The sequence below is a fragment of the Gavia stellata genome, chromosome 5 (genome assembly GCF_030936135.1).
Source record: "Gavia stellata isolate bGavSte3 chromosome 5, bGavSte3.hap2, whole genome shotgun sequence".
Taxonomy (NCBI): Eukaryota; Metazoa; Chordata; class Aves; order Gaviiformes; family Gaviidae; genus Gavia; species Gavia stellata.
Window position 1 is genome coordinate 45,417,362 of NC_082598.1, and position 24,139 is coordinate 45,441,500.

Genomic DNA, 24,139 nt, shown 5'->3' on the forward strand with positions numbered 1-24,139 from the left:
AATCAAAGAAAAATTTTTTGAATCATCTACCCTGAATTTTGCACTTGATTGCAGTGAATTCTGGGGCAAGATGTGGGGTGTTTACTTAACAGACTAGAAATATTCTTACAATGCTGACATATGCAATAAAGCTAATAGACTATACATAATTTCAAGAATGCAATTTAAAAATTCCTCCAGAACATTGGCAGAATTTACTTACATTTTAGACTTCGGTGCTGGTAAGATAAAGATCATAATAGATGTATGCTAGATATTTCACACTTTTAGGTTGTGAACGGTACATTGCAGGAGACTATTTAAAAGAAAAATTTGATGAACTTGTCATTCATAATCAGCTTTTTTCCTTCATTTGAGAAAAACAGTGTTGAATTTTTCACCACTGCTTTTCTATTGTGTCCTATCTTTTCTGAGGCTTTTCCTGGTTTTTTCCTCAGTGAATCTCTTGTATGTGTATTGCATAGTGATAAGAAAATGTTCGGCTCAGCACAACCAAATTGATATTGTGAGCCCAAATACTACTACCTTTTTTTTCTTTTCCTTTTTGCTGTTGTGTCAGATGGATTACCCTATTTCTACTATATTTATTCAAGTCCACAAATGGAATATCAGTATTGTAAACATTTATTGTATGACTTGTGCCAAAGTTATATTGCAGTCTGTCACTGAACTTTTACATTTTATTTTGACAGGAACAGACCTGTAAAGATGTTTATGTGGTGGTCAGCTGTTTTACTTCTTGGATGCATTTTGCTGGGAGCAGATGGGTGGCCAGCCAAGGAAGGATACGACTTTAGGTCCTATCAGCCCCTAGTAAGATTACGCCACAAGGTACAGATTATTATCTAGCACTTCTGGCTTCTCTTCTATGATCAAGGGGTAAATTATTTGCCTGCCTTGTCTTGTTTGTGGTTATTAGAGTAATGTTCAGAAATTCACTTTTTCAGTAACAACATCTGCAAAAATATAGACTTGATTTGACAAGTAAACAGGAGCTGTTTTGATTTGAAAGCCCAGAAGTCTTTCAAAGATAGAGAGCTAAACTCCGTTCTAGTTTCACAAACTAGAGATTATATATATCAACAGAAACTCAGAGAGAGCGCCAGGAGAGGTTGTCTCGTAAAGCAACTGTCAGCATCTGCTTAAGGCAGCAACTTGTCCCAGTACTCACTGGATTTCAGACCAAGCAGCAACCAGGGGAACTACCTGTCAAAGCAGCATGGTGTTGAAGTTAACTGACCAACAAAAACTTGTTTGCACGAGGTAGATGTTCACAGTGCTCGCTGAATTTAGGAGTTTTGAACCATGGCATAATGCAGATGTTTCCTGAGATACTGGGTTTCCCAGCTTCAAGCACTATATGCCATTCAAATTTTGCCCACCTGCCAGACCTTTGTCATTAATCCAGGACTTGCAAAACAGTTCTCAGTTAACAAATCCTACTTTTCTTCTGGTAGCTAGAAGGGAAACTGCTGTGATGGGTCTGTAAAACAAGGAACAGAGCTGTAATATCTCCATGGGCTGTCTGAAGCTGCCATAGATCTGATCAGCTTCTTACTTTCTTCTTGCATGGTAGTCATGGTATCAACATTTGAGGAGCCCTAAGATCTACAATCAGGCCAACAAAAATAATGAAAAAACTTTTTTTCTCCCTTCTTCTGAATCTGGGTGCTTCAACTAGAAAGTCTGAATTATAGCAAGAAACTCTAAATGTTGGTTTCTATTAATGTTTCAAGATTTGGCTAGTTTAATTTCTCAATACTTTTTATAAAAATATGAAAGCTATTTCCTCTTGATCCTCAGTTTGAAAATAAAAAATTATCCAATGCCATGCGATTCTATCTCAGCATATAAGGCGGAGGAACTGATAACTGAGCTCTGCCTAAACGAGTAAAATATTTGCCTACCAGCTGATTATTGTATACAATGTATGTTAAATACAAAAAGTTTCTAAGAGATGGAAAATAAAATTTTAAAATTTAAATTTCATTATAAAATTGTGCATCCTCTAGAGACTGTTGCTCAGTCAGAATAAAGAATGCATCAGGCCCCAGTCAAGTAAATATGTAACTGTATAAGAACACAGGAGTTCAAACTGAATATTCTGCAAAATAGAGAAACTTTGTCTCATCATTTTACTTCCATTTGTCAGCTTTAAACAAAATACAACAAAACAGCACAAGAAAAATACTTTGAAATCTAGAAGGAATGAGAGACTAGTAGTGTATCCATGGAATGAACCATGTGAGAGAGAAATCACATGTACAAAAACCCTCCAAAACAAGATAATGAGTAATGTGAGAAGAATCAAGGGCAGGACATGAGGTATAGTGAACACCATTTCTGAAATTTTAGATGGTCTCTGACACTAATACCAGATTGTATGTGGAACTAATAGTATGTTGCTGTTCCTTAATAATAATTCTAATCCTCTGATAACTCTCGTATAATACTTGAAAAAGGCTGCCAAAAACATTTCAAGTTTAATATTGCAGGGATCGCACATACATATGCCTGTGGCCACATACACATGAAAGGCAGAGACTTTTCCTCTATTTTTCATTCCTTATATATTTTTGAAAAACATATATAAAAATATGCATACATACAGAACAGAAACAAATGGCATATCCTATAAATAGCTTTTGTATGTTTAAAAGAAGATAAAGCTTAAAGGGAAAGAAAATGAATGCTAGAAAAAAATATAAAGAAAAAGGAAAAAGAGTAATGAAAACATGACATAAAAATTTATTCTGAAAAGCAAGAAAATATGGTGGGGTTTTTTCTTAGGCAATATGTCTAGATGAAAAAAAAATGGTTTAGTATAGTTCAGCTTTTGGTATTATGGATAAGTGTTAGTATAAAAATCTAGGAACTCAAAACTTTTCCAAAGTCAATTTTTAAAACCAGTTCTGGCACAGATACACATATTCAAAACATGTAAATAATACGGTAAAAGAGACTTTCTGCTTCAATCTAATACTTAATATATCAGGTGCTTAAGTTATGCGAGTAGAAGACTTATTACAAACAGAAGATGATAATATCAGCAGAGACATATTTGCTTTGATCAAGCAATATGTATGCAAGTTTATGAGTGTGAAGATTAAAAAAAAAAAAAAGAGTACTCAGTCTTGCTCTAATAAAAGGGAATTTATCTGACTTGGACGGTAGTCCAACCAGAGCAACTCCAAATGTCAAACTGCAGGGAAAACCAATCCTATTTGTACTTAGGTATTATCTTGAAAAAATAATTGCATTCATGTTGAGAACACATATTTGTATCATAAAGGTTTTGATGTTTTAAAAGGGATTATGAACAAATTCAGCTCCACATGCAACAGAAATTACACGTAGGTATTTAGTCTGAATGCATAAGAAAAACATGCATGAGGAAAAAATTTTATAAATAGGGAAAAATTCTGTGCGTAAGAAAACACTTCTTTACTGTGAGGGTGACCGAGTACTGGAACAGATTGGCCAGAGAGCTTGTGGAGCCTTCATCCCTAGAGATACTCAAAAGCTGTCTGGACATGGTTCTGGGCAACCTCCTGTAGGTGATTGTGCTTGGGCAGGGAGGTTGGACAAGGTGACCTCCAGAGGTCCCTTCCAACCTCAACCGTTCTGTGATTCATTATAATACATAACTAATGATTACATATAATAAAATATAATTAATTTTTATATTTTTTCAATTTATATAGTCAACCTAACAGTTGTGGGATTTTACTCATGAAACTTAAAAAGGTTTAAAGATATTTTTAGAAAAAACTTTTTAGAAAAAAATTTAGAAAAACTTTTGCAAAAGATTTAAAAAAAGTTTTTACAAAATCTTTCAAAAATATTTACTAAACATTATTAGAAAATCTAAATGTCATAGTAGCAAAAAAGAGACAATATTCCTTAATCCACTGCTTTAAGAGGTTGATGGTAAAATGTGTGATGAACTAAATTGAGAAGTTCTTCATGTTTTAATAATAAATATTTGTAGCACAAATTTGGTTGATAGGTTGTTCAAAACCTTTTGAAATCATTGTACTTAGGAAAACATTGATATTCTCTATCTTTGTACTGTGCCTTATCTTCCCCCTCAACTTCCAAAAACCATCTACAATAGTTAATGAAGCCACCTCTCTTGAATGATATTTATCATTTACCTGCAACAAATAATCCAATTTGCATAACTTAATTGAGAGAGTTGAGTTGTTCAATCTGTTTCAGAGGACTAACTGTACATATTAGGTTTTATTAACTGTTTTATACATCATTTATCCACATCTTCAGCCCCACTGGCTATTTAGCCTGTAGCTTTTTATTAATTTTCAGGCCTAGGAGGTATGTAGTTTGGTTGTTTGGTAACTCTATGTTGGGATGTGGTTCAGAGCTGTGTGGTTCCTCACATCCTGGTTTGCAGAGGAAAGCAAGCCATGCAGCTAGATCACTAGGAATTCCCAGCACGTCTTGCCAGGTGAGTCCTCTGGCTCTTTAGGGAGCTTTAAAAAATTACCTAAAGCTCCAATTTAGAGATTAAAGAACCTTCCACTTAAGAGATTGCCTTCATGAGTTTTTGGGTTTCTGTGTGTAACTATGTTGCATTCAAAAAAGGACTATGAATATACATTTTTCCAGTAACAGAATATTCAAATATATCATTGTCCTCTTCCACTGATGGCATTGTCTGTGTTCTTGGTTTCCGTAGATTTTGGGGGAGTTTTTTAGATTATTTATAATAGATTAAATATGAGGACAGATGCTTTAACAATTATATGGCAATATCTCATGTTACTTTAGATAGAATAGAATGTATAGCTGATGTAATTCTTATGCCACAGTTGTATGGAACTCGTATCCTTCTTCAGTGGTGGAAATAACTGGGAGATTTGGCATTATTGATAGAAATTTCCAGTGCTCACAATGTGTGAGAGCCTGCATCCAGTCATTCCTTAGAGGAAAACTGTGCTGCCTTTAAGAAACCAGCATTTTCTCTGGCAATTGAAACCAGTATTTTTCAGTCTCCTATATTACATTTTTTTGTTAAAAGTGTGCAGAAAATCATAGTAACATATTCTTTAACTATACAGATAACTAACTTCTGAGTCTGGACTGCAATGTTTCCTTGGCTAATGTCAGAGCAGTCTGACGGTATGTGAAGTTGCCATGTTCTGACACTAATCTAAAGTCAGATCTAGTGCTGTGGATATTGCAGATTTCCCAACTTTGCTCTTTATATCCTTTAAATATGCAGTGATTTCTTACTGTGTAGAAATGTATTTTTGTGTGTTTAACTTGATCTGTAGGAATTAACAGACTATTCTTCAGCAGACTTTCTAATTTATCTTATGCTGTATTAATGAAAAGTTCCCACTTTGAACGGTTTTCTGATTTTATTATACATTAGCTGGAACTGCTCTAATATTACAGTATAATTTTTAATATCCAGTACCTAAGATAAGCTGCTGACTTTCAAGTATTAGGTTTATTTTTCTGGCAATTTTCTAACAGAAAATCTGCAATAATTTATGAAATACAGGTCTAAGAACTTGCAGCAGTTCATGCCTACATTATAATTACAGCCCAACATATAATTATAATAATGTTCGTTATAATCACCATTATAATGGCCACGAAGATCAAATGTTTGACTGCATCGTTTATATATGAAATAGTCAAATCCAGGAAGAGATGAGTTGGCTTGAACTCAAATGGAGAAAGAGTATTACAAAGCACTCCTGAAAATTTTATTATCAGTCCCCTTCCCTCGTTAAACTGCCATGGCTTACACTTACATGGTTGTGCTGAAAAGTATTATACTATGTCTGAATAGCATGTGAATTTCTTGTTATGGCAGTTAATCCTTGGTTTTTCATTTGTCAAAACACTGGAAAAGTTTGCAAGGGACTTTCCATTTGGGAGTCTTCTTGCAATGCTGCTGAGGTATTGTAAGCAATTTGTTAATACCCAGGGTCCCACCTGAAATCATTAGGAAGTACTTCTAGCATCCTAATGAATTTTCTTCTTCTAATTTGCATGCCAATTTTTATGCAATGTCTTCAGAGAAAAAGTGTATGCCCTGAGATTTCCAGATATAAACAGGAAGGCGGCAGCCGACAGAACACTGGCTGTCGATTTCTGATTCTCTGTCAGAGAGTAAGAAATATGGAATATAGTCTGTACATTCATATGTGTATCCCAGAGCATGCCAAGTCTGCATATCTAACACATGCATGCACAACCCTCCCCTGCAAGCCAGGTGATTCACATGGTTTAGCGGGGAATAATATTAACAACAGTGCCTCATTGTGAATGATGTCATTACGGGCAGGGAGTTGTTTGCTTTCAGTCTCAAGGGGAAATCAGTGAAGATTGCTAATTTAGTTGTCATCGTCTGGATACCTTTTACTTAGGCTCAGTTCTTGATATTACAGAGTTAAGACCATTACATTCATTGTAGTCAGGGTTGTAATGCCTAACTAAGAGCAAGCTTGGGAGAGTGGGCAGGGGTAGGAGGAGCAGCGGTCAGGGGAATCTGGGTAAAAGAGAGAGGGAAGAATTGAGGAAATCTGGAATTCGGCCTGGGCCTGGGCAGGAGCTTCAATCAGGAAAGAGCTTTTTGTCCAACTGAGCACAGTGGGTACAACAAAGGGGACATGCTTTGTTTTTAACAGCTTTCATTAACTTCTAACAACTGATTTTGTCATATTGATTCCAGCCTTGCCCTTATTTTGTCTTGTTTTACCAAAGGGCTAATGGGATTTGAGTCAGATGTGCAGCAGTCACCGGTGTCTGTGTTATTCCTCCAGAATAAAATATTTCTTTTAACTTCCTGTGAAAAACCTGCCTCTTTGCCTTTTTCTCTCTCCCTCCCTTCTTACTGTTGCTGTTTGCTGTTAAATTAGGCAGTTCAACGTTGATTCTCATTGATTTAGGCCTCAGGATTAAGTCAGTTCAGAGGTGTTTAGATTAGATTAGAATTGGGTCCGGTTTAGAGGTGTTTAGGCAATAATGACTTTGGCTGAATGAAACAAAGCAAGAGAAAAACATGTAGTGGCATAAGCGTGTTCTCCCAGTTTATTAAAGACAAATTTGAATGTATAAGCACAAAGCATAGAATACATATTCTGCAGTTATGTTTTTGCCCAAAGGTTATAAAACGTTCTCCCTCAACTAATAGCACATTCTGAGTTATAATGAAACACCTGTAAAATACAGACAGTCTGAGTGTTCAATGATTTTATGTTCATTTAGGGTATTTTAGCCAAGAAAGAAGTGCACAGAAAGTAGTACTTCAGGATTCAAAAATAGCCTGAGCTTTCCTTGTGTTGCCTGATCTCCAAACAACCTGAGGTTCATAGTTCCGCAGTGTTTATCTGGAAAGTCTGTTTGCCTGCAGGATCTGAGAAGTCATAAAATTTGATCCTCTAAGATCCTCTGTCCTAGAGAGAGAGAGGGTAAAAAAAAAAATCCATTGCAGTAAGATGCTGCAGTGAATTCTGAGGACTAAGAACAGAGTTTTTCCTGAGCATGCCAATGTTGCTCTCAGCTCTAAAGTAACAAGAGAATTTTCTTCCTTCTGAGGCTCCCTGAACACAGAATCTATGTCCTATGCAAATTCCAAGATTTCATTTCAGTAACAAGACTTGCTTTTTCTCCCCCCCCCTTCATCATTTGTCTAACTGTAGTCAAGAAGTCTTATGAAATTTTTTTTATTTTATTTTGCTTTTCTCAGGGAGAGGGAGTATGTTCTGCATTCTAATCTGCTTTTTCCTGTGGGCAATAGCATTCAAAAGGCATGCCTAACTTTTTTAAGTCCCGTTAAAATAATTGTATATTAATAAGCTGATATCAATTAAACATGTTACTTTTAATATCTCTCACTACAAGCTCAAAGCATTTTTTGAAAAAGTCTTAGGAAAGTTGCCTATAAAATCTCTCTGTAAAATTTCTTCTATAGTCCTTCGTTCAACTAGTAATTCATTTGGGGGGGAAGGAATGTTAAAGTCTGGAATTAAGGCAAATATGAAGTTTTTCTTTCAAGCTGCCTGCTGATGCTTCCATTGCTAACTCATTAGCAACATCTAACTATAAACTTTTAGTCATTAAGTCTACGGCACTGGTGAGGGAAAAAAGGTGCATCTTCACCATTGCACTGAACCTCTTGCTGTAACCTTTTGTGTTCCTGTTACTGAAAATCGTCACTGTGGAAAAGATTCATCTTACCCAATTATTTTAAGGGATGATGAGATCAGTATGTGTTATCTAGCTTTTGTCTAACATTGCCTTTTTAATGGTATGTGTCAGCCTGGCAACAAAGAATAAAATATAAAGTAGTGGTATATGGAGGTAGTGTAATTATCTTCTACAGTACTCACCTTGGCCTTCTCATATTGCCTTCTAGGAAGAGGATTTCCACTTAGCCTCTAAATAAATAAGACAATGGGTTTTGGGCCTTTCTGGTGTTTGGGAGTTGATGCAAACGCAATCTATCTTGGCTGTCATTTCATATTCTTCATGAGTATATTTTTTCATATTCTATTACAATGGCAAATCATCATGACAAATTGCAATCATAGTAGCAGCAAAACAAAGCCAGAAGAGATTTGTTTTATATTTTACTTGGGTTGCTTTGCTTCTGCTCAGGTTTGTGCAGTTTGGATTTCTAAGATCATGAAAGAGGCTAGATACTTGAAGTGCGTGTTGCTACGTAAGTTTACGAGATCTGGCTCTTTTCCATACCTTCCTTCCTGTTTCTTATTATTCAGGTCCTCAAGACTACGCTGCATATAATTCAATCTCTTTTAGTTTTTTTTTCTATCAGCCAAATGTTTTATTTTATTCTCTTCCACTGTTGTTTTTTTTTTCAGTCATTCTTCCCAAGGATTTAATACTTATTTTTATTACCTAGAAGATGTAGACTTTTATTATCTTTATTGACCTTTATTATCTTGGTTTATTAAAATGAAAGTCATGTCCTGTAGCATACGCAGTGCTTATAATGAGAAAAATAATATGGAAAAATCAATATACAAATACTATTAAATAATGAAACACAATTCTTATAATGTGAAAAATAATACACAAAAATTAATATACAAATACTACTAAATAATGAACATAGTGTATAATAGCTTTATTGGTGTGCAGACAAACTGGAATGTACCCAGCCTCATTTTTTTAACTAAATAATGTTCCACTTAGTTCATTTTTCACCTTTCTGTTTCTAATTAGCCATTTAAACTGTTTTTAAATGAAAATAATTATGTACTTTAAACATTTGTTTTAAACACCAGTATACTGTGCATCTATACAGTGATATATTTCCAACTGAGTAAATGCAGCATTGACATATAGCAATAATATTTTGTAAGAAAACTGTTAATTACATTGGGCTTGAGTATAAAATTGAAGTACAATATTTGTCTACAATTAGACTCCTTTTAAATTGGCTCTAATTAGATTGACTAAATATTAGGTCTTATAACCATGTCTCTTTTCAATATCTATATTTTAAAACATCCTTAAGACTTTCAGTCCCATACTTTGTGTGGTAGAGAAACAGGTTCAGAAAAAATTATCTCTTTTTAACACTAGGAAAATATCTCACTTATTTTAACTCTTTCTTCTTCATTGATTAATTTGTCCTAGTTATTTCTTCAGTAGTAATTTTGAACTGTGGTAATTTTACTGAGTATGTGATATGCAGTGGGAGCACAAATCTGATATGTTTTGGATAAAACCATATTTGATGAAATGCTACTATACCTTTTTTGTTTGATTTTTGCAATATCAACTGTCCTGATCTCACGTTAACAAGATTCAGGTTAAACAGCTCATCTGTACTTCATGGGAACCATAGCGCAGTGAAAGGATATGCTAGTACAATATTTAAGCTATTTCTCTAGCTTTTATTTTCCTGATCAGCTTAAATTTTTCCATTTGAAGCTTTGCAAAGGAGCCATGGTAAGAAACACAGATCTATGTTTATGTATATTAGGTTTGGGTATATTTTATTTAGTTTTCTTCATCAACCTTTCCTTTTAAGAGTTTTGTAACTGGAAAACTCAGTCTGTGACATTATTTCCATTGTTTATAAAGCAAAATATCAGTAAGAAAGTCTCATAGACTTCTGTCATCTTACCTTGTGGACCTTTGTTACTGAAGTAGTCTTATGCTGACCTTAAAATGCCTCCAGTTCTGGGTAGGGTGCCTCTGCATAGATTACAATGGTTGTCATGACATCTTATTTTTACTCTTCCTCTTTCATATTTGCTGGTGGGATCATATAAGTAGTCCAGCTCAGGGAATTCTATTTGTTTCTGATAACTGATTCCATGGTAAATCTTACCAGCCAAGAACGCTGCATACATCAGTATGCTCAAATCCCTTCAACCAAAAGCTAAGGGAATGTGACGTCTTTCGGTTTCAGGTTTATTTCCCATTAATAAATAAATAAATAAAACCAAACAGCAGCAGGAGCAACAACAAAAATAACCCCAACCAAGCAAAGCAAAACAACTTGTAAAAAAACCCCTCCACAACACTGGTTTTATTTGCCTTTCAAATAACGGGGCTGAACCTAAAGATGCCCATTGAAAAATTCAAAGGTTTTAGTAGCTCTGCTCAGGCCTGACACACAAAGAAAATGAGAAGCCTAATACCAGCTTAATTAAAAGATGTCTTAATTATGTCTGTTTTGATTGTTATGCATTGATATGGCTATGCTTAAATGCTTTTAAGAACATGGAAGTTAAAACCTAAAAGTTAAAACAAAGATCTCCCAAACTTTAGTAATAAAAAAATGTTACTATTTGACCTTGTTGAAAGTGATCCAACAGATGAGCAAGAGATTATTGTTTCACTTGACATGTCTTTTTAGCTCTTCAGCATTTTTAAGTTTTCATTTAATGTAGTTTATTAACTATGCTACATTTATACTGTTCATATAAATGAACGTGTGATGTATGAACAGCACATTTATATAAACTAAGTATAAGAGCAATAAAAATTTCTTTAACATTGCATGATATTAATAACTTCTGCTTAATGTTCATTGTTAATTCTATCAAATAACTTTTTGCAATTGAGTTCCCCTACTCAATGCATTGTAACAAAATATTAATTTGAAATAAGAAAAATCTAACAAGCTTATTCCTTCTATGTACCTGCTTCCCATGAAAACAAACTAAACAAAATTGGTCAGTCATTTGTTTGATGTATAACCTATAACTCTGGGTATGCAACCTGGAATAAACAGCCTATAATTCAAGTGTAATTTCTAAGGAGAATTAAGGTCTATCACTCTCCTGAGGCATCAGAACAATCTTCCATTCTCTAGAGTGGTTCATGGAAATGCTATTAATTTCTATTACTCTTACCTGAGGATTATACTCATACATCAATGCAAGTAATACAGAATTAGTATTACAATAACTTACTAGAATTTATTCAGCTTTGTTGGTATGTCAACATTATTTGATGTTACATCGTTTGATTTAACAATTCTACTGGATAAAAAAGTATGTTAAAATGAATAGTAACTACTGTGTTACAATAAGTTGATCCTAAAAATTGTGAAAGACCAATCCCATTGCAATTGATAGTTTGTGGTTCGTTTGTTTGTTTTTTAAAGGTCTGAGAAACCATTGCATTAGCCAGTCTGACTTCCCATATAAAGGTCTCCCATTTATTTTTGTATTCCTTCTGGAACTGTGTGTTGCGAATGAGTGGTTTAGGCTTCTTAAAGAATCACCGTCAAGGATATTGCAAAAGCAATTTTAACAGAAGTTTATAAAAATGTGACTTAACAGAATTCGATGGCAAGGTTTACTCTATTACTTACTAATACATAAAAAGGAAAATCAAATTAGAATTTAATCAGAATGATTTATACAGAGAGAGAGACCAGAGAAAGAAAAGGGTAAAGAGGATCCTCCCGTTGAGTCATGAGTTTCAGAATGGACCCCCTTGCTTTCTAAACTTCTCGGAGAGGAGTTTAGGTGCGGCTGAATCCAGATTTAGTCTCAGACTTGGTCAACAGTTTGTATCTAAAGGAAAGGAAGGATACAAGGGACAAAGAAATCCTCCCGATGAATCATGAGGTTCAGAGAAGACCAGCTGATTCCACTCCTAATCCCACACTTGGACAACAGTTTATGTCTAGTTGGAGAGAGTAGGGAAGACCCTCTCATTGAGTCATGAGGTTCAGAATAGATGCCCTTGCTTTCTAAACTCCTTCTCAGAGAGGAGTCTAAGTGCGGCTAGGTCTAATCCTAAATCTCGGACTTGGTCAACAGTTGATGTCTAAAGAATTATATGTATTGAGCAGCAATCTAAGGTTCAGTCACAGTTTAAGGTAAATCATAAAATCTTAGCAGCGTTTGTAAAATGAGTTGATAGAATTTACTACAATCATAACAGTGGTTTGATTACAAATTTGGAATGACAGTATTATACTTGCTATTGAGTACGTAAATTGATTCACACACATACGCACAGACATAAAGATAGATAGATAGATATAAATAGAGAGATAGATAAAGATATACCTCTTAAAAATTCCCCTCGAGTTCCATGAAATATTCACTTCAAATGTCTCCACATTTCTCAATGGGCAAGGGTTGAACCTCGAGGAGGAGAGGGTTTCAGCCCAGGTCCCATCACCAGCTTTCGGCGGCGGTCCTCCAAATTTCACAAACTGGAGAGTTGGTGAAACTCTGAGAGGTGTCCCACTCAGAGGGAGATGCTGGTCGCAGCCCACTGCAGTCCAGGAGAGCTCAAAGGGCCTTGCTTGGGACCACTGTTTATAGGTTCACAAGATGATTGGCTTTAGTCATCAGCATGTTACCAGAAAGTTACTGGAATTCCGGTAACACTGGTACTGTTCCACTCAGGCTTCGGTCCAGGTAAGGGATGTTCGAGGGCTGTCAGGTTATGACTGATTATTCCTGCTCTCCTTACCCACCTTTAATTGGGTAACAGGAGTGCCTGGTACAGTCAGTGCTACTCCCCAGCTTAGCCATGCAAGAGTTCCTGGTACGGTCAAGGGATGCTTAACCGCCCCACTCATTGCGCAAAGGTCAAGGCCTAGCTGGAATTCCTGAGATCACAGAGCGGCCCAGGAAAAAGGGGGGCAGAAGGAATGCACCACCACACTGGGGCATGAGTAAAGCATGCCTTTCAAAAAAATTACTGAGTCTTCAAATACTTTCTATACCTTAATATTTTCATATAATTTCCCTTAATGGTTTATTATTAACAATTAGTAAAGAATAGAGTTTATCATTTGGACACATCTGTCTTCTCCTTCCAATGACTGCTTCCTGATATTTAATCCATCATTAGATAGAATACAATGAAAGTCTTTGCTTTGGTACAAAGAAATGTTTGTAAGATGTTATTCATCTTTTGTTATTAAAAGCAAACCTATTTTAGCTGTGTCTGCTAGTATCAGTCTAGGGCTGGGAAGAAAAATAGATGTCTTTTTTTAATAAATAAAGAACGAACTATGATTAAAAAATATACTATTATCAGTTAGATTAGAACTTCAGATGTTTACTGAATTGTTATTTCTTCTCTCTGCACACTTTTTTCTTTTTTTTCTAAAGCTACTTGCTTCCAACATGAACACCAAGAGAAAATAACTAAAAGCTTTACAATACATTGTCTACTTCACAGGAGGGAGACTGTAACCAATTGTTGGTATATATGTGTGTGTGTGTGTATATATATATGTATATATATATGTATATAGCTATATATGTATATAGCTTTATTTCATGATTAATTTTGAAAAGTTAGTTGAAATTTGACAATCAAATACTGAGCTAATCTTGAATTTTCTAAGATTCAGTAGGAAAAAAAATCATCTTAATTTTACTTTCCAGTTTCCTAAATGTCACACAGTGGGTAATACGGTATAACCTTTCATAAAATCTCTGGTTAAAATGACTGTATTCCTCAAAAATATAGTTGAATACTTTACAAAAGGGCAGGTGCAACTGATTAATATTCATATAATGAACTTCTCTTTTCCTTTGCAACACTACCTTATCTGCCTTTAAGATGAATAATAGAAACAAAATATTATTCCTAGAAATTTCTCAACGTATTTGTTTTAATCAATGCTGGTAGATATACCACAATTTTACCCGTAATTATGTCCTAACACAGACTAAATATTACTTGCATTCCTGGATTGTAAGAAGGTAATTGATGTTGATGGTCTCATGTCTATACTCCCTAATTGTCATTCTTCCTGCAGATTTTGATTTATCTAGACAAAAATTTGCAAAGAGGAAAGATAAGATCTGAATGAGCCTCAGACAGGTTGAACAATAAAATGCAATGCACATTATGTGGTTTTTAGAAAATGACACTTTAGAAAATTACACTTTAAAAACATCTCTGAAATGTAAAAAAAATAAAAGAATAGGGGTTTTAGGCAAATTACTCCCATTAATGTCAGTGGGAATTGTGCAGCTAAGATCCATCTGTACTGTGGGTTTTTTTGAAAAATATAACACTATATTGTCAGGAAATATAATACTTTTCAGTAATTGTGAGGGTACTTGGAGTTTTAGGAGCTCACATGACGGAGAAGATAATAGAATACCCATTAAATACTGTCCCTTAGAATTTCCAGTGATAATTCAGTATGCTAAAATATTGCCTCTTGGGGATCTGTCTCCCCCTTCTTTGTCTGCTCAAATCTGGAGTGTCCTCAGATAATTTCAAAATAAATATGCTGAATATGATTAGCTCATGAGCTATATGAGATAAGTATATTCATCTACAGCACCTAATCAACTGTCCTGTGTTATCTCATTTCTTGGTTGGCTGGAAGAAAGTACACGAGAAAGTAATTCTACACTGAATGTCTGAACATTTAAAGGTTAATGCAAAGTATTCATAAATAGCAGTAATCTATTTCTGCACAGCCATCATTTACATAGCATTCATAGCTCCTCCAGCTTAGCTAAGGACAGTTGTAGGCTGGATTTACCTACATAAATTGGCTTGTACAATCTTCAGTATATAAGCTGTTTTGGTCGTAGTGGTACGTATTTCAACGCAAAAGTATATACTTCCACTACTTAAACCATGTAATAAGTGTTTTAATGATTAAAGCATTATTAAACCAGCAACACTGCACAGCCATATAAAATAGGTAGAACTTTTTTCTGTCATGTGGTATGAAAATGCTCATAAATTTAACATGTATTTGGTCTGTCATCAAAGAAGAAAGTATGAAGTCATCACGTTAAAGAAGCTATAGTTACGCTGTATTTCTGTAAGAGTGAGCTGCCTAAGAAATTTACCCAGAGTAAGCTTCTATGCATGTTCTGTTGATATTTTTTTTTCTTATTCAGCTCAGAACTATGTTTTAGGACAATTGTCCTAACGAAAGCATTGTAAGTATGGAAGGGTAACAGCCTGTGGAAGAATTGATCCTTAAAGTCAGCATGAAGATTTTTCTTTTAAAAAAAGCAAAATTTGGAAAACAGGCCCTTCTCTCCTTCAGTAAAATGAAGGAAAGGCTGTATTTGGCTTTTGCCTCCTGTTTTATTGGGCCCGTAGAATCCTTAAGATTGCTCTTGGACAAGATCTTACATCAGAAATGAGAAGAAAATAGAAAACATTACAATCCTACTAAAAAGCAATGATTTAGTGAAATAAGAATCCTTGAATTTAAAGATAAGATAAAAATCAAAACCGCTTCTCAGCTTCTTTTTGACTACAATAGTAATCAGGGCATATAGGCCTAACTCTAGGGTGCTTATTTCCCGTGAGCTATCTGCAGCATGCTGCAGGCAGGTCTTTTTACACTTGGCAGCACTTTTAGGAAATGTGTCCACATGTATCATGAACAATTCTACCAGAATAATAATTGCATTTAAGACGCTTTGATCTTTCTCTCTTTGCCTATTTTGGAAAAGAAATATTATTTTGCAGAATGTAATCGCATTTCCAGAAATGTGTTTGGTGTATACAATGTTACTTTGACATTAGCATGAAGCTACTTCAATGCAGTTCACAGAATCACAGAATCACTACGGTTGGAAAAGACCTGTAAGATCATCAAGTCCAACCTGAAAAAAAAAAACAAAAAAAAAAAACCAAAAAAAAAACAACCCACGCAAGCCAACCACCACACAACAACAACAAGGCACAACACAACACAGTTGGTACTGAAGAACATCAGGAGTTAGACTGTAACTTTAGCCCAAAGCAATTGTTTCACCTCGAGGACAAAGGCTTTGTCTGCTCTGCTTTACAAGGTCCAAGGCTTTCTTTGAGACTAGTATGTGCCCTACGAGCACATCTAGGTGATTTGCTTTAATGTGTGGTCAGACATGCCTAAGTAGAAAAACTGTGGATTACCCTTTGTGTAGAACTTCTATGGATGGAAAGTGGACAGAAGAAAGTGCATGCTTTGTTGAAGCCTGGTCTGGAGATAGTTTTCCTTAAAAGTATATAGGCAAGATGATGTGGCGCTTTTGCATATCTTTATTTCTTCTTTGCTTCCCCTTTGCTTTGAGGGGTTGTAATTTGCTGTGTGCAAAGAGGAACAACTGCTTCATACTCCCCTACCCACGTCTGCCATGATTGTTCTTCATATTCCTTGGGGATCTAAATCAGCAAACCAAGAAACAAACCAGCAGATTTCACAGTTCCCCCCACCCCCACCTCTGTGGTTGGCTTTTTTGTTGGTTTTTTTTGGTTTTGTTTTTAATGAAACAAATCTTTCACTCTTGTACCTAGGCTTCCCAAATGCTGTTGGGTTGCTTTCATTCGGGTACATGAATTCAAGACTTCATCAGGTTTTCTCCAGAGGCCTCTAAGGCTTACTCTAAACTGTAATATCCAGTAATAGCTAATCCTGGGAACGTCATTAATTCTGAAAATTTCAACAGCTTTATATTTTTCCTTATTTTTGCCTAGCCACCTTGCTCCACATCTTGTTCCCTTCACACAATCTTACATTCATGTGATGCGTTAATTGATAGAAGAACAACCTGTGGCATATTATTTTCCCAGAATTTGCTGCCATAAATGGTGACAATCTCTAAGAAGACTGAGCTGTGTATGCAGAATACTAGTGCAAGAATTCTGGTGCAAACATTAAATTACAAAGCTCTCTGTAGTAAATAGTGTTCTGACAAGAGCAACGGGAAAATGGATCACTTTTTGCTCATTCTTTCTTCCTTATTGTGGTAAGCAAGGCCTTGCTTACTGCTACTTAGCAGAATAGCTTTACAAATGTAGATGTTGTCGCTTTTGCTTTGCGTGCATTTTTAGTTTAAATTGCAATTGTACTGCAGTTGCTGAGAGTCTGATGAAGTCTGGTTCTGCGAAACTTTTTTGAAACACATGTTCACTGTATCATTGATCAAATTGGTTCTGAGAATAGTTTACCAAATTGTCTTGTGCTGTATGTGCACTTGCTCTCTATGGCTGTGACCATGCTATTATTTCATTTATGAATAAAAGGTTTCTGTACATGTATAATTCAGATTTCTTGTAATTAAAGCTGTTGTATTAATATAAGCTAATATATTGTTGTTCAACTATCATAGCTTGTATATGTTTTAACAACATGGTAGAAATAATTATCTTGGTACCTCTCTCAGTAAAATATTATCTTTAATAACGATTATTCCTTTAATTATTTTTTTCAAGTTACTATATAGTAACAAAGTAGCCCCACTGCAGAATGAACATTAAAGATAATGAACACAAAAATAATATTCTGCATTTTCACTACATTTTATGATATGACTAATGATAAATTTTCATTATAAAATGTTAATCAAGCAAATAAGTTTGCACTCCCTCTTTCATCAGGGTTTCTGTAATTAGTGGTTTATGTTTATTAAATTATTTTAAATTTTGTCACATATCAAGGATAATCTATCGTATGTTTTAGACTGATTAGCACTTTGTTTATTTTAAGAATTCCATTAATTCAGCAGCTACTTTTTAAATACAGCTGGCACGGAAAAGGAGACTTTGCCTGAGTTTTGCAAGAAATAAGGCTCCTCTTCTTTATCACTAGCCCACTCTGGCACACACATACCCAGATCCTCAGCAGATGATTCGGGCAGAGAGATGAGTGAGGTTCTAGATGCAATACAAATATGTAGTTTGTATGTAGTTTGTCTTTTAAAAACACAAAATTCAGTGGTAGTCAATATCCTTCTATGTGCAACATCCATGGTTTATAAATACCAACCCTTCTCCTTTCAAAAAGGGAAAACCAAACAGAATGCACATAATACGTATTTAAATGGGGCTAGGAAACTAGCTTTACTGTTTCTAAAATGGCTGGTGGATTTTGTTGGTCCTAGAATTTTATCTACCTTTACAGATCAGCTCTGGTCTATTTTATAAATAGCTGTGTACATTCTGTGGAATCACTGTACATTGAGTCCCTTTGACCATCCTGCTCTACTCCCCTTATTGCTAATATGAAGTCCTTTTTCTAAATAAAATTTAATACCATTCTAACATTATTTACCAAACATGTCATTTCTGAACAATGATGATGTCAAAATGTAAGGATGTTTTAAGAGATATGGATACTATTTCTGTGTTAAGGCAAAGAGAAAATAACACTAGAAAAGGAGCTTTTTTACCTTGCAAGAGTATTTCTGTGTATATTTAAATCAGTTTCTTTACAGATCCTAGTTTTATATATATTGCAAATAGTTTATAACTTATGATTTGCCAGAATAGCAATTTGTGTGGTCAGCCATCCATGATCTTTTTTTAGTTCACAAACACAGCAGAAAATCTGATATTTTCTCCACTTTTATCCACTGTGCTTTGAAAAGTTTACATTTAATTCAGTCTGTTGGACACACAAGAAAGGTTTCTTTACAGTTCTAATATGTTCTGCATCAATACATTTCATTGGGCTGATACAATATGAGGCAACACAAAACCACGCAAAGCCATGCAACTTGTTGGATTGACTTGGTTGGAGACTATTAAATTCAAAACTATTTTGCTATATTGAAGCAGATAAAACATCCTGGGATGCAAGATTTGTTCCGCTTACAGACGACTCGTAGCAATAGATAACAAGATAACATTGTGGTTCATGTAATCATTCCAGTGTTATTTACACAGTAAATATATATAATTTCTTCGATTGTGAACAAGTGAGGTGAAAAGACTTTGTTTATATATCATAATGCAATACAGGAGAAAAATAACAGAAGTGTGTGTAAAAGCAGATTTACCAGTGTTTATACAGAATTAGTATGTTTTATCTAATACCATGATGCTTGCACATTTACCTGCTTTCTAATAGCATATGGGTGGAAATTTTTTATTTCCGGGCCAACTAGCAGCAAAACCCCAGCATGCTGCACAAATGCAAGTTGAAATATCTGTCATGATGACCAATTGTTTGTTTAGCTCTCACATTTCAGGACTCTGAGAGGTTTGTTTGTTTCTGCACTGGAATATGGGAATACTTTAGGTAACACATGTTAAAAATAGAAAGAGAAGACTGGAAGATAACTGAACCAAGAGACAATGACTTCATTTTCCTTTGAAGATGAAATATTTTCCATTTTCACTATGGTGCAAGCAATTCAGGAAAAATATGGAAAAAAAATATTAGTTGAGGGGATTTTTTGTTCAGGGTGAAACTGAGGACAGTTAAACACTGCTCCAGAGCTTACAAGATTCTGGAACACTCTCTCCATATCATGGAATAATTTAGGCTGGCAGTGGCCCCTATGGTTACCTAGTTGCACCAGTTGATTAAAGCAGATCTAACTTCAAAATTACATGAAGATGCACAGGGTCTTGTTCAGCTCAATTATGAGCATCTCCCAAGATAGAGGTAAAGTGACAGAGACTGGAAAGCCTCTCTGGACAATGTGTTTCAGTGCTTAATCACTGTCATTGTGAAAAAAACCCATGAAAAATACTAGGGGAGTTTAAAAACAGGTTATAGGAATCTTTCTGCAGCAGACAAAGCATAGCTGATTTTACCTTGGAGCAGGAAGGAGGATGAACTAGACTAAATCTCTTTTGGATCTGTATGTCTATGATTTTTCTGGTAACTAATTCTGTAAATAATATATTTTTCTACTTTTAATTGCAGCAGGAAAAGAATCAGGAAAGCCCAAGAAATAAAGGTAAGTGCTATAATTATTTTCAAAATGTGGAGATTCTTGTAATTATCACATATCTAACAACCATTGTTGGTAAAAAAATTATCCAGACAGATTGTTTGCTGAGTATTTTGGTGTTTGAAATGACAAAAATATATCAGGAAAGGGGGGTGAAATGTAGGAAGTAAATGCATAAGTTACTATTTCTGGAACTCTGCTGGAGATGAACAAGGCTGACTGTTGTACTCTGGATGGGGTGGGCTGCACAGCTTCTCACTAAGTTTGTGACCTCAACTATGGATGCTTATTATACTTCAATGAAACATCAGTACTGTCACTTTAGCTTCTCCCTTTCCATTTAGTAAATCTGTAATCGGATGTGATTCCAATTTATGCACAAATTAATCATGTCCTTAGTAGTCTGCCTTGCAAAACTACTGTCATCTGTACTTCTTGCACACAATTTTTTATATTTTCACTGCACCTTACTCTGTGCCAGTGGCTAAGCACTACATGAAATAGAAAGTCCAGGTTAAAGAAACAGCCTTGTATAAGAAAATTAAAAGAGTTCAGAAATCCAAATTGTGGGTTTCATGCTTCTTTCTAATATAAAGTCTGTTAAGAGACAGAACGCCCAAATCTCTTCGTTAAAAATTTGATAAGAATGCAATGAAAAAACAAAATTGCCAATAAAGGCAAAGATTGTTGTCTTGATATTGTAGTTGCTTACAGAGATAGGCTCTGAGGTACTTTAAAAAGGAAAACAAAGGGAAGGTAAAAGAAGAAAGAATACCAGTTAAATGTTGCAAAGAGAGGAGGGAATTAAGTTGCAAACTAACCTATATCTTTTTTATTGCCTTACGAAGCAATGCTTAATCATATCACCTGAGTTAGCTGTTCTAAATCCAGTTATTTATGTATCACAGTACTCATTAATCTCAATTTTCTTGCTTTCCCTCACACTAAGGCTATATACGGGCATCTAAAGACAAACTAAATCTGATGGTTGTTTGGAGTTGTGTCAGGACATTTATGTCTTTCATGATGATATGATAATTTACATCATCTCAAGGACCTATGGTCCTTCATTTGAAGAGTGTACATGGTAAAAGAAACCGAAAAAAACCCTTCAGTTTCAACCAGTTTGTGATTTATAATTTTCTTTTCTGAGGTAATGCAATATGAAGTTGAGTCAGCTCTAGATGTAGTGAGTGTATCCATGATATATTGTTCAAAAACCTTTCTCGACTTACGACTTAATGCAAATTACATAAAAGATTGTGAAAGCTCAGATTAGATTACAGAAATAAGATATTTGTGAATACTTAATTTTAGAGAAATTATAAATTTTAAGCCTCTATCTACAAAGAAGGATACTGAAATTGGCCATTCTTGTGCATTTTTATGATTGATTTCAGTTATATTATGCTGTTTGACACTCCTCCCCCACCTCCCCCCTGCCCAGTTGTCAGGTGTATGGTCATTATGGTATATATGTCAGGAACAAGTAAAAGTAGGAACAAAATAATGAGCAAGTTAGGAGTGCCCATGATATTGATTAGCTGTTAGTTTAGTTAACTAACCACAGAAACAATTTTCAAGGGCTTATAAAATATTTTCCACAGCCAAAGCAAAGCATTAAACTATACTTGAATGGAGATATCCATAACCTCCAAACAGGCAGTGAAATCAGTGCTCAGCTGCACAAAATTTGTTGTGATTATATCCATAACATCTCTTGAGGAAATTTTTAATCTACTAAACTTCCTGCATGTTGTGCATGTCTCTGCCTAAACTGACAATTCAACTTGGAAGATTTCAGTGGTCTGAAAGACTACTCACGCACAGCGCAGGCTTTGGAAAAATGCTTTCACTTTTCTATATATACAGATATGCTTGATAGCGTAATGGTTTTTTGGGGTTGTTTTGTGGTTAGTTCTTTTTGGCCTTCTCTCTTCATATTCTTTAAATTTCTTATTTGTTTTCACGTGTTCTTTTTCCATGTCATTGCAAACTTTCAGAAAGGTATTTTTATTTCACTTGTAACTTACGGCATATAAGATGTTAAAAGTTTTTCTGCTTAAAATACTGGTTGGTTTGGGTGAAACAAGGCTAAACTAACTTTTTAGCATGAACATTCCTGCGTTGTCAATGAGCATCTACCCTTCACATTCAGTATCAAAATGTGTTGTGCTCTGCACGTGTTCTTGTGAGACAGGTCAATTATCCCCAGGTTCTCAGGACAGGGTTCTAACAGTATTCCTTACACTCTCTGCGTATAGAAATTACTGTATACAGTAAAAGGACAAAAACATTGTCTGTGGTTCCTTAAATGTTCTGAAACTTTCAGAACCAATGTTGTCTCTTAATTCAGAGGACAGTTTCATTACAAATGAAACTCTGGAGTCTCTGGTGTGCCTCATAACTTCCACTGATATCAGTATTTCAGTATCTAATTTTTATTGAGTATTTCTTTAAGATTGTACTTTTATAAGAGGAGGATATTGCAGCAGAATTAAAGTCAAATGTGTTTGGACTTCAGCAGGATCAAGGCATTAGTAACAAGCACCATTCCATATCTTTTATTATAAATGCGTAGTAATTTTTCATTTTATTTAATTTATTGCTATAAAATAAATCTGATTCCTATTCATATTTTAGTAATGATGTTATTGTTTTGTAGTGTATTTTTTCTCCTAACATTTTTCTGACCCACTTGTTTTTCCCATCTGTTACTTCTGCTGTCAGCTGCTAAGTCAATCACACCAAAATAGAAGCCAATACTCAAACATGCCCTATTCTGACACTAATCCCATCTCTCTCTGATCTGTGCTATTCTTTTTCTTGTTTCATTTTAATGGATAACAGAACTTTGTGTACACTGTTTGAGAAAAAAGAAACACTGCTTTTATGTAAAATATTACGTAAACATTTTACAATTTTAGTTTACACTGGCAAACTTCCTTATACTTCTGAGGATTTTTCCTGCATGAAAATTATTATCACCAGTGCAAAATACAAATGAAATTAGTTTCATAGCACATGTCTTTAACATGAAAGAAATAATAAGGCAAACAATCACCAACTAAAACCTTGCTTAAATTTATTTTCTGGTTTGGAGTCACAATTTGACCTTCTTTACCTCTCTTTTCCAGTGTTAACTCCTTCAGACAAATAAACATTTTATTCCAAATCGATAGTGGATAATAAAATAGATATTTTTGCAATGAATTGGAAATATATTTGGCAATATCAGAAATTGTGTTGTATTTAAGCAGTGTGCGGAATTTTATTCCCAGCTTATGCTTAACTTTGGAGACTTTCAGGTGCTTTTAATAAAGTACATTATAAACTTTAAAGTGGAAATTGTTTCTGACAACATTATTCTAGAAAACTTTTATTTCTGAAGAACCAGAAGGTTGACCAGTGACACATAGCAACTTTTTGCCAAACTTCAAAGTCATCTCAGTTCCTTTGCTTAGAAAAAGCATGGGCACACTGGAAATAATTAGTCACAAAATATTGCAGTTATCTGGTAATGTTTCAGATTATCAGTTCCCAAACTCAGTCAGTTATTTTGAATTACGGTACAATAATGTTCTTTTTTAAGAACCAAAAATTAATTTCAGTATAGAAAAGCAGTGTGTAATAGATGTTCTCATTGTGAGAAAGTGAAGTGTGGGTCAGATATACATTAAGAGCAAGGTCTGTGCTGCACTACGCAGATTTGTGAGAAGGCATTCTTACCTATTTTAAACAAAGCATTAACTGATGAAGCTGAATTCCAGTTTTGAGATCTGTCTGTCAACATAGCAGAGTATTTCCAGAGTAACCTAGTCACACTTGCTACCAGTGTAATGCCATGGAGATAAACAGAGTAAACTGCAAGAATATGTTTGACTCGCCAGTTGTCTTGAGGTAAATGTTCTTTATGTTAGTCAAGAAAGAAAGTAAAAGTACTCAAGTAATAACAAGTGACTACAGCATGGTTCAAATATAACAGAATTGCAGCA

At 34.8% G+C, this 24,139-nt stretch overlaps 1 protein-coding gene across 3 annotated transcripts in view; it reads left to right on the forward strand.

The window, feature by feature from the left end:
* The first annotated feature begins 708 nt into the window (after positions 1-708).
* FSTL5 (follistatin like 5) overlaps positions 709-24,139 on the forward strand; it is a 300,770-nt gene continuing 277,339 nt past the window's right edge. For 2 of the 3 annotated variants that reach the window (XM_059817816.1, XM_059817817.1), the window contains exons 1-2: positions 709-831; positions 20,120-20,150. In XM_059817816.1, coding sequence (XP_059673799.1) covers positions 709-831; positions 20,120-20,150 — 154 coding nt within the window. Of the gene's footprint in view, positions 832-20,116; positions 20,151-24,139 lie in introns of all 3 variants that reach the window. The other variant, XM_059817815.1, reaches the window with a different exon arrangement.